Source organism: Pongo abelii, chromosome 20 (assembly GCF_028885655.2).
Source record: "Pongo abelii isolate AG06213 chromosome 20, NHGRI_mPonAbe1-v2.0_pri, whole genome shotgun sequence".
In the NCBI taxonomy this organism is placed as follows: Eukaryota; Metazoa; Chordata; class Mammalia; order Primates; family Hominidae; genus Pongo; species Pongo abelii.
The window spans coordinates 12188395-12205920 of NC_072005.2; the positions used below are offsets into that span (position 1 = coordinate 12188395).

At 46.0% G+C, this 17526-nt stretch overlaps 1 protein-coding gene across 1 annotated transcript; it reads right to left on the reverse strand.

Moving 5' to 3' along the window:
- Nucleotides 1-399: 399 nt before the first annotated feature.
- ZNF625 (zinc finger protein 625) lies at nucleotides 400-15376 on the reverse strand. The gene is made up of 4 exons (XM_009252827.4): nucleotides 15164-15376; nucleotides 3517-3643; nucleotides 3236-3296; nucleotides 400-2066 (listed from the first exon to the last, which is right to left on the reverse strand). The coding sequence occupies exons 1-4, from the start codon at nucleotides 15164-15166 to the stop codon at nucleotides 1139-1141; spliced, it is 1119 nt and encodes a 372-aa protein (XP_009251102.3). The 5' UTR covers nucleotides 15167-15376; the 3' UTR covers nucleotides 400-1138.
- Nucleotides 15377-17526: the final 2150 nt, after the last annotated feature.

Below are 17526 nucleotides of genomic sequence, written 5' to 3' on the forward strand. Positions count from 1 at the left end.
GATTACAGGCATGAGCCACCGCGCCCGGCCAGCCAGCCATTTATTATAGGATATTTTTGAATAGGAACTTTAGCCTTTTGTTTTGATAAAGGTCTTTCTGAGGCAGTGAGTCTGATAATGGCACTTCTGTTATCCCTTCAGTGAGTTTCTTAAAATGAGGGCTTGCCACTTAGGTATTGGGCTTTCAATAGGAGGGAGCAGATTTTTCTGACCTTTCTGTATATATACACCTGCCACTTTGCTGGGCTGACATTATTATTATTATTATTATTATTGAGACGGAGTCTCACTCTATCACCCAGGCTGGAGTGCAGTGGCACAATCTTAGCTCACTGCAACCTCCACCTCCTGTATTCAAGCGATTCTCCTGCCTCGGCCTCCTGAGTAGCTGGGACTACAGGTGCCACCACATCTGGCTAATTTTTTGTTTTTTTTTTTTTGAGACGGAGTCTTGCTCTGTCACCCAGGCTGGAGTGCAGTGGTGCAATCTTGGCTCACTGCAAGCTCCACCTCCCAGGTTCACACCATTCTCCTGCCTCAGCCCCCCAAGTAGCTGGGACTACAGGCACCCACCACCATGCCCGGCTAATTTTTTGTATTTTTAGTAGAGACGGGGTTTCACCATGTCAGCCAGGATGGTCTCAATCTCCTGACCTCGTGATCCACCTGCCACGGCCTCCCAAAGTGCTGGGATTACAGGCGTGAGCCACTGCGCCCGGCCTAATTTTTGTATTTTTTAGTAGAGATGGGGTTTCACCATATTGGCCAGGCTGGTCTCGAACTACTGACCTCGTGGTCCGCCTGCCTCGGCCTCCCAAAGTGCTGGGATTATAGGCATGGGCCACTGCGCCCGGCCAAACCTTGTATTTTTTTATGACAGAACTGTCTTAAGGTCTTACTGGAGGCGTGTCTCTCTTAAGAGTTATTTCCAACTCCGTGTCCTAGGTCTCTGAGTGAGGCCTCAGCTAAACTACCCCAAAAAATTTTTGCTCTTGGGCTACTGGCATTTATTTCTGAATGCTATCAGATGACAGTGACTGCAGAAGCTTCAAAATAATTTTGTGATGGTTCCCATGATTTGAGGGAAACACATTTTTACCATGATTGGAATCAGTGGCTTCTAGGAATCTTATGTGAATTAAGCGACCTTCTCGCCTTGGCCTTTCAAAGTGTTGGAACTACAGGGTTTTTCTCCAGTGTGAGTCCTTTCATGGATTTTAAGGCTCGAGGCACATCCAAAGGCTTTCCCACATTGTTTACATTCATAGGGTTTCTCTCCAGTGTGAGTCCTTCCATGTGTTCGAAGGTGCGAGGCAGATCTGAAGGCTTTCCCACATTGCTTACATTCATAGGGCTTCTCTCCAGTGTGAGTCCTTTCATGATATCGAACGGAATTGAAAGAAACAAAGGCTTTCCCACACTGTTTACATTCATATGGCTTCTCCCCAGTGTGAGTTATTTTATGTGCATGGAGGCATGTGGAACTATGGAATGCTTTCCCACATTCACTGCATTCATAAGGCTTCTCTCCAGTGTGAGTTCTTTCATGTATTCGAAGGCTACCAGAATGACTAAAGGCTTTACCACACTGTTTACATTCATATGGTTTCTCTCCAGTGTGAGTTCGTTTGTGGATAAGATACAAACTGAGACACATCAAGGCTTTCCCACAAAAGTTACATTTATAGGGTCCATCTCCACTGTGCATTATCCTGTGTCTTCGAATGCTTGAACGGGAAATAAAGCTTTTTCCACATTCCTCACAATCATAAGGTTTCCCTCCAGTGTGAGCCCATTCATGTGTTCGAAAGTAGGGGAGATCACTGAAGGCTTTCTTACAGTATGTACATTTATATGGCTTCTGTCCATATTCCTGATACTCATATGGCTTGTGTCCAGTGTCAGCTCTATGGTGCCTATTAAGGGATGCATGACCCACGCTGACTTCTCCACATGATTTTACTCGAGGAGTTTTCTTCTTCAGTATGTCTTCTGGAACCTGGGTCAAAATTTCTCCATGCTGATGATCTTTTTTACTTTCTAAGAGTCTCTCTCCCATAAGACCTCTGTGAACAATGAGAAGTATATCATAATGGGTTCCTTTATCACTGATTTGATATTCATTAATAAGTCATTGCACTTGCATTTCTAACACTGTACAGCAATGTGTAGGCTTTCTGCCCTGTCTGAACATGAACAGACCACATGCTCTACAAGATGGCCCAGCTATACCTGTCATCGAGAAAGATAATATTGATATAGGGCTTCTTAGTACTTTTTAAAAATTTTTTGAGATAGGGTCCCACTCTGTCATCCAGGCTGGAGTGCGGTGGTGAGATCTCAGCTCACTGCAACTTCCATCTCCTGATCTGAAGCCATCCGGCCACTTCAGCCTCCTGATTACCTGAGGCTACAAGCATACAGCATCATGCCCGGCTAATTTTTGTATATTTGCTAGAGATGGGGTTTTGTTGCATTTCCCTGGCTGGTCTCAAACTCCTAGACTCAAGCAATCTGCCCACCTCAGCCTCTTAAAGTGTTAGGATTACAGGCATGCACCTGGGCGCCCGGCCAACACTATTTTCAGGTAAACTATTTTACAAGTACTAACCGTCTTTGTCAATTTTATTGCTTCTGAGTCAGGGTCTTGCCCTTTAACCGAGGCTTGAGTGTAATGGTGCTATCATGGCCGAATGTAGCCTCAAACTCTTCAGCTCAAGCAATCTCTGACCTGAACCTCCAAAAGGGCTGGATTATAGGCTTGAGCCATGATGTTCAGCCTATGTCACACTTAATATATGTTTTTAGAGAATTTTTTTTTTTTTTTGAGATGGAGTCTTGCTCAGTCACCCAGGATGGAGTACAGTGGCATGATCTCGGCTCACTGCAAGCTCTGCCTCCTGGGTTCACGCCATTCTCCTGCCTCAGCTTCCCAAGTAGCTGGGACTACAGGCGCCCGCCATCACGCCCGGCTAATTTTTTTGGATTTTAGTAGAGACAGGGTTTCACCATGTTAGCCAGGATGGTTTTGATCTCCTGACCTCATGATCCACCCGCCTCAGCCTCCCAAAGTGCTGGGATTACAGGTATGAGCCACCACACCCAGCCCTAGAGAAAATTTTATAAGAATAATATAGTGGAACTTGGCTTATTTCTTGTTTGCTTCTTTTTAACATTTTCTTCCATTCTATGATTGTCTAGAGAGACACTGCTTTCTCTTGTGAATGCGAATTACCTTAGGTTTCTCCTGGGATTTTTGTACTCATCTTCAATTTTCTGATCTTTCCATTTTTTTCCTAAAATACAGAACCAGAAAAATAGTCCTGAATTAGCAAAATTATGAAAAAAGTACTAGATTCTAAGTTCACGGTACACTGCAGCCTTGCAGCATTTATTCATATTCCTATTCCCTGTCCTCACTATTCCCTGTCCACACTCCAAATCTCTCAACACTACTGACAAGCTGGAAACACTTGTTCTCTAATTCACTGAGGAAAGTAATATTGTTACCCTTACCTACAGAAGCCAGGTTCCTGAAGGTTTCCTGCATCACATCTCTGTAGAGATTTTTCTGGGAAGGATCCAGCAAAGCCCACTCATCCTGGGTGAAGTTCACATCTACATCCTCAAAGGCCACTGAATCCTGAAACATTCCACATGTGTAAAGAAACATGGGTGAGACTGACAGCACTGGGTTCCTATACTCTATTCCTACAAAGTTTCCATGGTGCTATGGACTCCAAACATTTATTCCATGATCTGGTCATCAGACTTTTTACTCTGTCAACTCTCACTCTTCCATAAAGAAATTCTTTTTTTTAATTATTATTATTTTTTGAGACAGAATCTCATTCTGTCACCCAGGCTGGAAGGCAGTGGCATGATCTTGGCTCACTGCAACCTCCGCCTCCCAGGTTCAAATGATTCTCATCCTTCAGCCTCCCAAGTAGCTGGGATTATAGGCGCCTGCCACCATGCACAGCTAATTTTTGTATTTTTAGTAGAGACGGGGTTTCACCATGTTGGCCAGACTGGTCTCAAACTCCTGACCACAAGTGATCCGCCAGCCTTGGCCTCCCAAAGTGCTGGGATTACAGGCATGAGCCACCACACCTGGCTGAGGCCCTACCAATCTGACTGATAAGAGTCATAACTAACTAAAACAAAAAATCAAGAGCAGAAACCTTTCTTGGAAACTGTGCTTGGGTAGAAAAGCCTGAATTATAATTGATGAATTGCTGAAGGTTGAATGGCAACAAGATTGGAGAGGCAAAAACTCCAGGGTGTCCAGTCTCAACAAAAAGGCAAATATTTATCAAATGTAAAAACTTTTGTGTGAAATGGTGTGAGAGAACACCATCAAGAAAGAAAATGAACCCCCATGTGCTCTATCCAAAGGATGGTAAATGGCTCCACCCCTATGCAATAGTATGATGGTGCCTGAAAAAAATAATATAACTACCATATATATATATTTTTTTTTGAGATGGAGTCTCACTCTGTCACCCAGGCTGGAGTGCAGTGGCAAGATCTTGGCTCACTGCAACCTCAGCCTCCCAGGTGCAAGCAATTTTCTGCCTCGGCCTCCCAAGTAGCTGGGATTACAGGCGCCCGCCACCACATCTGGTTAATTTTTGTATTTTTTTAGTAGAGACGGGGTTTCACCATCTTGGCCAGGCTAGTTTTGAACTCCTGACCTCGTGATCCACCTGTCTCAGCCTCCCAAAGTGTTGGGATTACAGGCGTGAGCCACTGCGCCTGGCCAAAATTAACATATCTTTCAGCAATCTACTTTTGTGTCTACTTATTTTCAATTAAAAAAAAAAAATTGAAATCCAGATCTTGAAGACACATTTGAAAACCACTGTTAACAATAGACAACTTTAGGAGGCCAAGGCGGGTGGATCACAAGGTCAGGAGATCAAGACCATCCTGGCCAACATAGTGAAACCCCGTCTCTTCTAAAAATACAAAAATTAGCTGGTGTGGTGGCGGTGGCGTATGCCTGTAATCCCAGCTACTGGGGAGGCTGAGGCAGGAGAATCGCTTGAACAGGGGAGTCAGAGGTTGCAGTGAGCTGAAATCGCGCCACTGCACTCCAGCCTAGTGACAGAGCAAGACTCCGTCTCAAAAAAAAAAAAAAAAAAAAAAAAAAAATGGCCAAGAGCTGTATCAATCCACCTGTCCATTGATTGATTGCTGAATGCATAACAAAAATGTGATATATATAATACATATATATATATATATATGTGCAATGGAATATTATTTAATCTTTTAAAATAACAACCTGTCCCTTGTTACAAGCATGAAAATTTAGGATACTATGCTAACAGCCAAGGTAGTCACAAAAAGAAAAATACAGTATGATTCACTTAGATAAGTCATGTAGAGTTGTCTAACTAAATCAACTGTACAGTTAAAATTACATAAGCTGGTAAAATTTAAGTTTTTTACTTTACAGTTATTAAAATTAATAAAATTCTGTACCAAGTAAAAACCTAATTGATTAAAAGGTGGGCAAAGTATTTCAATGACATTTCTCAAAGATACATACAAGTGACAAATAAGCACATGAAAAAGGGTTCAACATCAGGAATCATTTGGCAGAAGTTTTTTTTTTTTCAGACAGAGTTTCGCTCTTGTTGCCCAGGCTGGAGTGCAATGGCGCGCTCTCAGCTCACTGCAACCTCTGCCTCCCAGCTTCAAGCAATTCTCCTGCCTCAGCCTCCCGAGTAGCTGGGATTACAGGCATGCACCAACACTCCCAGCTAATTTTGTATTTTTAGTAGAGACAGGGTTTCTCCATGTTGGTCAGGCTAGTCTTGAACTGCTGATGTCAGGTGATTTGCTCGCTGTGACCTCCCAAAGTGCTGGGATTACAGGTGTGAGCCACCGCGCCCGGCCCGGCTTAAGTATTTTACACAACAAAGTTTCGAGTGGTTATTGAGTGCTTTCCTCTCATGAAAAGTATTCATAAACAAAATAGAAAAGTTTCCAATGCAGTCATTTATGGCTCTGTGGAAAAATGAAAAACAAAATACTACAGCTGTTTCAAATATATCACAGTGGACATACTGATGAAGATGTCAATTAGAGAGGGGAAATGGGTGCTTTGGAATGTGGGAAGGGAATCAGAAATTTAAGAATTTGTTGTCGTCCCCATGAAAAGGTAGCTGGGGGGGTCTCAAGGACTCCCTCTTTGACAAGGCTTTGACCTTGTCCTACAAAACCCAGTTACAGCAAAGATCCTTCTAAGGGAGTTCAGAGAATCCCCACCCTGGCCCCTCCAAACTTGATACCCAATGAAGTTCTGTTACCCCTATTCATAACTCATCAGCTTTTTCTTCTGTAACCCTTGATACCTCACCAAGTTCCATCCTCTCCCTCATTTTACCCTTGAGCTACAGGTTCAATACTGTTGTTGCTGCATGCAAGGTTGAGGTCAATCTCTCTCCCATATTACAGTTCTCATGACCCACATCACAACTGCACAACTGTCCTGAATAAAGCCTTCTTTGACATTTTTAACATGATTTCAGTACAATCTTTTTTTACAATGGACAGGGACTTAGACTTGAAACCCTGCTTCACAAGTCTGGAATGCATAGGGGATAATATGCTCTTTCCCTGTGGGAAGGAAGGAGGGTGTCCTGAGAGTATCTCTCACTCACATATCCAAAACTCTGGGTCAGACTTCTCCTCATGTCACTCCATACACTGGGTGAGATGGGGGATTGTGGATACACCATTACCCAGACAGTGTTCCATGGTGGAGCTCGCCTCCTGCAGTGATGGGACACAATGCCTGGGAGTCCTGTCTGCCAATTCAGCCCTTACCTTGTGTCATAAAGGAGACTGAGGTTCCAACTGATATGGATATATGTGAGGACCAGGTGTAGAATTTTCAAGTTTTTCTTTCATTTGGTGAATACTCTTTGCAATTTATTTCTTTTTCTTCTTTTTTTTTTTTTAAAGCCTATAGCAAGCAGCAATCTCATGCATTCTGTAAACCATGCAGTAACCAGGCTTGAATCTGCTCAGCTGCTAAGATCAACTGCCTTCTCAGTGGCAAGACCCTATACTCTTGTATTTCTTTTTTCTTTTTTTTTTTTTTTCCTCTGAGACAGAGTTTCACTCTGTCATCCAGGCTGGAGTGCAGTAGTGCAATCACAGCTCATTGCAGACTTAACCTCTGGGGTCGAGCACTCCTCCCACCACAGCCTTCTGAGTACCTGGGCTCACTGGAGCATTCCACCACACCTGGGTAATTTTTTTTTTTTTTTTTTTTTTGAGACGGAGTCTCGCTCTGTCGCCCAGGCTGGAGTGCAGTGGCGCGATCTCGGCTCACTGCAAGCTCTGCCTCCTGGGTTCATGCCATTCTCCTGCCTCAGCCTCCCAAGCAGCTGGGACTACAGGCGCCTGCCACCACGCCCGGCTAATTTTTTGTATTTTTAGTAGAGACGGGGTTTCACCGTGTTAGCCTGGATCTCCTGACCTCGTGATCCTCCCGCCTCGGCCTCCCAAAGTGCTGGGATTACAGACGTGAGCCATCGTGCCTGGCCATTTTTTTTATTTTTTGTAGAGACACGGTCTCACTATGCTTCCCAGGTTGGTCTTAAACTCCTAGCCTCAAGAGATCCCCTTACCTCAGCCTTCCAAGTTCTGGGATTCCAGATGTGAACCACTAACCTTGACCATACTCCTGTATTTCTTCATTGTGTCTTTCAAAACAGAAAAGCTTAAATTTTAATGTAGCCAAAATTAAATACTTTTTCTCTGTTCCTAGTGTTTCTCTTGTCATATTATAGAATCTTCTTCCTAAACCTAAGATCATGAATATTTTTGGGTGGCACATTCTGTAGCAACAAGAGGGTGAGGTTCTCCTTTGTTCCAGAGGAGGATGAGACTGGTGTATTCTGCAGGCTAATAAGGAAATGAAACTCACCATACTATGGAGGATAAAAGTATATAAATTTACACTATAACAGTATAATGCCACATAGGCTAATACCGTTTATATGTGGCACTTATATATCATATACACGTTACATGTAATATTTACCAATTACCTACCATAACTAAACCATATACTATATATAAATGCAACATATGTACATGTATATGTGTATATATATACACACACACTATATCCTGTACTAGATAATGCTAGATTCTATTAAAATACTGTACATGAATATCTCCTTTAAATTTCAAAAGAAAACACCTCACCAATATATTGGAAAAGAGAATCCTATAACAATATCATACCCTGTGACAAAGTGGCATTCAATTCAGGAAAGCAATGCTGCTCTCACCTCTGAAAATCCATTCATGCAATACACCATAATAGTATAGGATCAACAGCAAACAACACAAGAACATCGTAACAGATGCAGAAAAAGCATATGACAAACCTCAACATCTCTTCATGATAAAAACACTCAGCCGGGTGCAGTGGCTCACACCTGTAATCCCACCACTTTGGGACGCCAAGGCGGGAGGATCACAAGGTCAAGAGCTCGAGACAAGCCTGGCCAGCATGGTAAAACCTCGTCTCTACTAAAAAATACAAAAAATTAGCTGGGCGTGGTGGCATGTGCCTGTAATCCCAGCTACCTGGGAGGCTGAGGTAGGAGAATGGCTTGAACCCAGGAGGCGGAGGTTGCAGTGGGCCGAGATCGCGCCATTGCACATCCCAGCCTGGATGACAGAGTGAGACTCCACCTTAAAAAAAAAAAAAAAAACCTCAATAAACTAATAATACAAAGTAACTTCCTTAACCTACTATAAGGTATATATAAAAAAATACAAAACTACCCTCATTCATGATGGTGAAAGACTAACTGCTTTCTCCAAAGATGAGACACAGACAAGGATGTCTGCTCTCATGCCTTCTACTCAGCTTGGGAAAGGAGATGCTACTAGGCCAACTAGGTCAGAAAACAAAAGCCTAGGCGGGACGCGGTGGCTCACGCCTGTAATCCTAGCACTTTGGGAGGCCGAGGTGGGTGGATCACGAGGTCAGGAGTTCAAGACCAGCCTGGCCAAGATGATGAAACCCGTCTCTACTAAAAATACAAAAATTAGCTGAGTGCAGTGGCAGGAGCCTGTAATCCCAGCTACTCGGAAGGCTGAGGCAGGAAAATCGCTTGAACTTGTGGGGAGAAGTTGCAGTGAGCCTAGAATGCGCCACTGCACTCCAGCCTGGGCGACAGAGTGAGACTCCATCTCAAAAAAAAAAAGAAAAGAAAAGCCTTCCAGATTTATAGTAAATACACATGCACGGCTGGGCGCGGTAGTTCATGCCTGTAATCCAGCACTTTGGGAAGCCAAGGCGGGTGGATTACCTGAGGTCAGGAGTTCAAGACCAGCCTGGCCAACATGACAAAACCCTGTCTCTACTAAAAATACAAAAATTAGCCGGGCATGGTGGCGCAGGTCTGTAATTCCAGCTACTTGGGAGGCTGAGGCAGGAGAATCGCTTGAACCTGGGAGGCGGAGGTTGCAGTGAGCTGAGATTGTGCCAGTGCACTCCAGCCTAGGTGACAGAGGGAGTCTCTGTGTCAAAAAAAAAAAAAAAAAAAAAATACATGCAGTGATTCTGGCAGGCATATAGACTTTGTCACTGCCCATACTGGTGTACAAACTGAGGCAGAAATACAAAAAGGCAAAAGATTTATGTTAGTTTTATATTTCTTTTTTTTGACAGAGTCTCGCTCTGTCTCCCAGGTTGGAGTGCAGTGGGGCAATCTCGGCTCACTGCAAGCTCTTCCTCCTGGGTTCATGCCATTCTCCTGCCTCAGCCTCCCAAGTAGCTGGGACTACAGGCGCCCGCCGCCACGCCCGGCTAATTTTTTGTATTTGTAGTAGAGACCATGTGAGCCAGGATGGTCTCGATCTCCTGACCTTGTGATCCACCAGCCTCAGCCTCCCAAAGTGCTGGGATTACAGGTGTGAGCCACCGCGCCCGGCCTTAGTTTTATATTTCTATAAAGAAATACGTGTGGCTGGATAATACATAAAGAAAAATTTACTTGGCTCATGGTTCTACAGGCTGTCCAAGAAGCATGGCACTAGTGTTTGCCTGCCTTTAGGTGAGGGCCTCAGGAAGCTTTTACTCATGGAAGGCAAAAGGAGTTAGGGTATCACATGTAAAAGAGGAAACAAGGGGTGGAGGAGATGCCATGGTATATATATATATTTTTTTTTTGAGATGGAGTCTCGCTCTGTCGCCCAGGCTGGAGTGCAGTGGCACGATCTCAGCTCACTGCAACCTCCGCCTCCCAGGTTCAAGTGATTCTCCTGCCTCAGCCTCCCGAGTAGCTGGGATTACAGGTGCCCGCCACTGTGCCCAGCTAATTTTTGTATTTTTAGAAGAGACAGAGTTTCGCCACGTTGGCCAGGGTGGTCTCAAACTGCTTACCTCAGGTGATCAGCCCGTCTTGGCCTCCCAGAGTGCTGGGATTACAGGCGTGAGCCACCGCACCCAGTCACCATTTTTTAAACAGTCAGCTCTCCTGTAAACTAACAGAGCAAGAACTCCCTCATTATTGTGGGATGGGTGCCAAGCCATTCATGAGGGTTCCACCTTCATGGCCCAAATATCTCCCACTAGGCCTCACCTCCAGCACTGGGATCAGATTTCAACATGAGGTTTGGAGGGGTCAAATATCCAAAACATATCAAGACTCAAAATGGTCAACACAATACTTATAAACAACGCCTGACAAAAAGACTTCATATAAACCCACAGTCATCGGGACAGTGTGGTATTTCGAAAGACTGCATAAATACATCACAGAACACAATGGAGAACTTATAAATAAATAAATGGCAATAAATAAATACAAAAATTATCCGGGTGCAGTGGCAGGCACCCGTAATTCCAGCTACTTGGGAGGCTGATGCAGGAGAATTGCTTGAACCCAGGTAGCAGAGGCTACAGTGAGCCGAGATCATGCCACTGTACTCCAGCCTGGGCAACAGAGTGAGACTCTGTCTCAAAAACAAAACAAAACAAAATAAACAAATCTTTCATAAACGAGCCAAGGCAACTCAATAGATATACTACAGTCTTTTCAACAAATGGTACTGAAACACCTGGACTACTATATGCAATGAAATGAATGAGATACAGAATGTACGACTATCATAAAACTGACCCAAAATGCATCATTCACTCAAATGGAAAATGCAAAATCCGCAACTTCTAGACATAATACATGTGAAAATCAAAACAGCCTTGGATTAGGCCGGGCGCAGTGGCTCACGCCTAAAATCCCAGCACTTTGGGAGGCCAAGGCAGGTGGATCACAAGGTCAGGAGTTCAAGACCAGTCTGGCCAAGATAGTGAAACCCCGTCTCTACTAAAACTACAAAAATTAGCCGGGCGCGGTGGCAGGTGCCCATAATCCCAGCTACTTGGGAGGCTGAGGCAGGAGAATCGCTTGAACCCAGGGGGCAGAGGCTGCAGTGAGCCGAGATCACGCCACTGTACTCCAGCCTGGGCAACAGAGTGAGACTCTGTCTCAAAAAAAAAAAAAAAAAACTTGGATTTAGCAATAAGTTTTCACATACCACATAGAAGCATGATCTGTGAATGAGAAAATTAATACGTTGGGCTTCATTCAAATTAAAACTTTCTGTTTTGGGTCGCATGCAGTGGCTCACACCTGTAATCCACCACTTTGGGAGGCTGAGGCAGGCAGATCACTAGAGCTCAGGAGTTGGACACCAGCCTGGGCAACATGGCAAAATACCGTCTCGACGAAAAAAAAGAAATTACCCGTGCACGATGGTGCACCCCTGTAGTCCCAGCTACTTGTGGGGCTGAGGCAGGAGGATCGCTGGAGCCTGGGAGGTTGAGGCTGCAATGAGCCAAGATTGTACCACTGCACTCCAGCCTGGGTGACAAAGTGAGATCCTGTCTCAAAAAATAGCAATAATAAATAAAAATAACAATAAAAAAGCTTTCTGTTTGGAAAACACACTTACCATAATGAAAATACAGGCTGCAGACTGGAGCAAAATATTTGCAAGACACCTATCTGATGAAGGACTGGTACCCAAAAGACAGAACTCCCAAAACTCAGTAAGAAAACAACCAACCAGTCAAAAAATAGCATGCCATTAGAGAAGAGCAAATGAAAACAATCAGGCACCACTGAATTGTTGTTGGGTGCAGTGGCTACAATCCAAACACTGACATCACCAAATGCTGGTGAAAATGTAAAACCTATTTTGAGGTTTAAAGCAATGTGATTCTGGGGTTGAATCATCTGACTGGCAGTAGTAGCATAGCCAGCTGGAACCTTCCTGTCCCTGAGTATAGACTGTCCTTTCTTATATATATATATATATATATATATATATATATATATATATATATATATATTTTTTTTTTTTTTTTTTTTTTTTGAGACGGAGTCTTGCTCTTTTGCCCAGGCTGGAGTGCAGTGGTGCGATCTCGGCTCACTGCAAGCTCCGCCTCCCGGGTTCACGCCATTCTCCTGCCTCAGCCTCCTGAGTAGCTGGGACTACAGGCGCCCACCACCGCACCCAGCTAATTTTTTGCATTTTTAGTAGAGACGGGGTTTCACTGTGTTAGCCAGGATAAGTCTCGATCTCCTGACCTTGTGATCCACCCACCTCAGCCTTCCAAAGTGCTGGGATTACAGGCGTGAGCCACCACGGCTGGCCCTTACCTATATTCTTTTGTAAAATATTGAAAATGCCTGAACAGAGCCAGGAAGGGCCTCTTTTCTCTTGATCTTCATTATAGATTAACTTTCCTCTTACCTTTCTCACACAAAGACTTCACGGCCATCACAATGTCTTAAGCTGGAATGTCAAATTCGATAATGGCTCACTGCAGCATCAAACTCCTGGGGTCCAGTGATCCTCCTGCCTCAGCCTCCCTTGTAGTGGGAACTACAGGTGGGTGCAACCACACCTGTCTAATTTTTCTATTTTTCTTTTCTAGAGATGGGTCTTGTTGTATTACCAAGGCTGGTCTCCAACTCCTGGTCTCAAGCAATCACCCTGCCTCAGCCTCACAAAGCTGGGATTACAGGTGTGGGACACCGCACTAGGTCAAGAGTTTAACTTTTAGCTCCGGAGTTCTAAGCCCATTTCCCTAGAGTCTGTATTTTCTTGAATGGCAATTCTCAGATTTTCACTTGAATAATCTCCTTATAATAGGAATCTGATCATTTCAATCATTTAAGGTAGAAAAATCCAAACAAGGTGACTACATCACTGTAACCAATAAAGTATTTTTTGATTTTTATTCTAATGCACCATATAGAAGCCTATCCTTCGACCTGTAAACTAAAAACAAAAACCTAAGCTCCCCATCCCACCCCAATCAAGTGAACTGAGTGGCTCTTTACCAAGGGGAGGCCCCCTAAAAAACTGAAAGTTCCCAGTTATGTCAGTAAGGGAGATCAGACACTCCACACTCCCTTCTGGAGTTTAGACGCAGCAACTGACCCACATTCATGTTAAAATAGACATAAGACCTGCAAAGAGGCCGGGCACAGTGGCTCAGTCCTGTAATCCTAGCACTTTGGGAGGCAGAGGCAGGCAGATTATTTGAGGTCAGGAGTTCAAGACCAGCTTGGCCAACATGGTGAAACCCCGTCTCTACTAAAAATACAGAAATTAGCCGGGTATGGTGGAGTGCACCTGTAATCCCAGCTACTTGGGAAGCTGAGGCAGGAGAATTGCTTGAACCTAGGAGGCGGAGGTTGCCGTGAGCCCAGATTGCGCCACTGCACTCCAGCCTGGGCGAGAGTGAGGCTCCATCTCAAAAAAAAAAAAAAAAAACAACCTGCAAAGAGACACCTTGTGCCTATAAATACTAAATTGCAAACAAGACCTAAGGCCATGCAAGGCAAGGGTTAAGTCACGCCTTAGAATTCATAAAATCTAGTGAAACATATCTGTTTTTTGGTGGGGATGGAATCACATGGCAGGTAACGGACTCCCTTCACTTAAACATTCCTTCCTACCCCTTTCAGATTTTAGACACAACTTCACACTCTCAACCAACTGCCAACTACAGAATCCCTCAACCACCTGTGCCTTCTAAGCCCCGCTTCTACGTGTCCTGCCCTTTCAGCCTTCCATGCCTTGATTCATGTTTTTCCCTGCAATTCCTGTCTCGCTGAAATGAATAAAACCAAACTGCCATCGAACCTCCTGGGGACCACTTACTCGAGGCTACATGCGGTTGTTTCCCTTGGTCACGTTCTCTCATATTCGGCGTAGAACATAGTTCAAGTTATTTTGCAGAGTTTTGCTCTTTCCGTTATCAAACCGCAAGCCATGACTGGGTGTTTCTCATTCAGGAAACATTTCTCATTCATTTTTTTCAAACTCCTATTCTGAGAAGCAAAACTCTTTAATTTTTAAGAGGACTCAGTTTAGTTTGTTGCTGTTGTTGTTGTTGTTGTTTTGTTTTGTTTGAGACAGGGTCTTGCTCAGTCGCCCAGACTGGAGTGCAGTGGCGCGATCTCGGCTCACTGCAGTCCCAATCTCCTCCCTCAAGCGATCCTCCCACCTCAGCCCCCCAGTAGCTGGGACTACAGGTGGGCGGCACCACGCCCGGATCATTTTTTAAAAATTTATTTTTAATAGAAACGAGGGTCTCGGTATGTTGCCCAGGCAGGTCTCGAATTTCTGGGCTGAAGCAGTCCCCCCGCCTCAACCTCCCAGGCGTGACCCACTGCGCCTGGCCTTCAATTTAGCTTTTCAGGATAAAAGGCGGGACTGGGAACCCCGCAGCCCACCGCTCCTCCCACACGAACCCCACACCCGAGGCAGGATTGCCTCCATGACCCTCCCGTGGTCTCCGCACAATCTGGGGAGACACGGGGCTACGGACGCGGAGCTCCCCAGAGAGGGCTCCGGGGCCGGGGCCGGGGCCGGGGCCGGGGTCGCAGTAGCAGCTCAGGGACGGGACAGGATGCCCGGGGTCCCGGCTGCCGGCCCAACCCCACCCTGCGGCCGAAGGGACCGAGGGCCGAGCTACGCCAGGGGGACTCCGCTCTGCAGACCCGAAATCGCTGCAGGGAGGCCCGGGTCCTGCTAGAGCCGGTTCGGGCTGGTTCCTCCCAGCCCCTCCCCCGTCTGGGGACCCCCGGCCCCGCACACTCACCATTTCCCTGTTTCCAGGTGTCCTGGCCTCCTCTCCACGGATCCCTTTAACAGTCCAGTCACAGTGCGGGCGATGGAGCGACAGAAGCTATGGCGGAGGCACCCGGTCCCTCTCGGGGCCGGAAAACCCAGATCCCGACCTCCCTTTGGTGCAAGACGCCTGGGAGTCAGGAGGGCGGGAATGCGGCCTCCCCTTCCCCGGATGGACAGTTGGCAGGACCCCGCCCCAGCGCCCCTGATTGGATGAGGCTCCAGTCCCCGTCCCGTCGGTCCTGAGTGACAGCGGAAGCCCTGGGTAACAAGGCCTGGCAGAACCGAAATGACCTGTTCCAACCACAGATTATCTAAGCGAGCTCCCTCCCTGCGTCTTGCTCTTTGGGTATTTGCATTTCAGCCAAATTTGCTCCGAATTGCTAGAGGGGGCACCGTTGTCTTCCTCACTCAGTGGGCTGTCCCTGCTCCCTTGTCCTGCACAGGAAATTCCAGACTCAGAGTCCAGTGGAGGTGAAGGAAATTAAAATATTTTACACCAAAATATATTTATTTGACGGATTTTGAAATGGCTGTGGCTCGGCCGCAAAAAAAAGTGGCCTGGCAAAGCTGTCTTTGGAGGGGGGAAATTTGCATCTGCAGAGAATCTCCATTGGTGAAACCATGCCCTCTCCCCCTTTATTTCTTTCCCTTTATCCAATCTAGAAGAGATTGTGACCCGAACACAGGCAGGGTGCGGAGTTTCACGCCTGTAATCCTAGCACTTTGGGAGGCCAAGACTGGAGGATCGCTTAAAGCAAAGAGTTAAAGACCAACCTGGTCAACACGAGAAGACCCCTGTTTGTTTTTTATTTTGTTTGTTTTTTTAATTTTTATTTATTATACTTTAAGTTCTAGGGTACATGCGCACAACGTGCAGGTTTGTTACATATGTATACATGCGCCATGTTGGTGTGCTGTACCCATTAACTCGTCATTTACATTAGGTGTATCTCCTAATGCTATCCCTCCCCCATCCCCCCACCCCAGACCCCTGGTTTTAATATTTAAAAATCTTTACGGCCGGGCGCGGTGGCTCACGCCTATAATCCCAGCACTTTGGGAGACCGAGGCAGGCGGATCACGAGGTCAGGAAATCAAGACCATCCTGGCTAACACGGAGAAACCCCGTCTCTACTAAAAATACAAAAAATTAGCCAGGCGTGGTGGCGGGCGCATATAGTCCCAGCTACTGGGGAGGCTGAGGCAGGAGAATGGCGTGAACCCGGGAGGCGGAGCTTGCAGTGAGCCGAGATCGCGCCACTGCACTCTAGCCTGGGTGACAGAGCAAGACTCCGTCTCAAAAAAAAAGAAAAAAAAAAGATCTTTACTTCAATTGTATTTCCCTATATAAAAGTCTTCCAAGGGGAGCCAGGTGCCGTGGCTCATGCCTGTAATCCCAGCGCTTTGAGCCAGCAAGATGGGAGGCTCACTTAAGACCAGGAGTTCCAGACCAGCCCAGGCAATATAGGGACAACCATAAACACCTCAGAAGTCAGGAAATGGTGAGTGCTGGGGGGATGTCCCGAGACTGGGGAGCAAGGTGCTGGACAGGAACCTGCTGTGACGGGACCCGGGCCGGTCCCTGGCGACTTCGGGACAGGTGGACTGGAGTCTCCCTGGCGCAGCCACCGCGCCCGATTTAAGAGAGAATTTAAAAGAGAATTTTCAATGGCTAAACTGCACATGTACATCTCCTGACACAGAGCACCTGGTGACAACCATCAACTGTGAAGGTCAGGGAGCTGCTGAAGCAGAAGAGAGTTCATATTTCATTAGTTTTTTTTTTTTTTTTTTTCTTTTTGGAGACGGAGTCTCGCTCTGTCGCCCAGGCTGGAGTGCAGTGGCACGATCTCGGCTCACTGCAACCTTCGCCTCCCGTGTTCAAGCAATTCTCCTGCCTCAGCCTCCCAAGTAGCTGGGACTACAGGCTCACACTGCCACGCCCAGCTAATTTTTTGTATTTTAATAGAGACAGAGTTTCACTGTGTTGCTCTTATTGACCAGGCTGGAGTGCAATGGCACGATCTCGGCTCACGGCAACTTCCGCCTCCTGGGTTCAAGCGATTCTCCTGCCTCAGCCTCCCGAGTAGCTGGGATTACAGGCTTGCGCCACCACGCCTGGCTAATTTTGTACTTTTAGTAGAGACGAGGTTTCTCCATGTTGGTCAGGCTGGTCTCGAACTCCTAACCTTAGGTGATCCGCCCGCCTCGCCCTCCCAAAGTGCTGAGATTACAGGCGTGAGCCACCGCGCCCGAGCTTCATTAGTGGTTTTACATAACAGTTTGTTAATGTCGAAATAATAGTTTGCTGGCTTCTTCATTTTCTCAAAG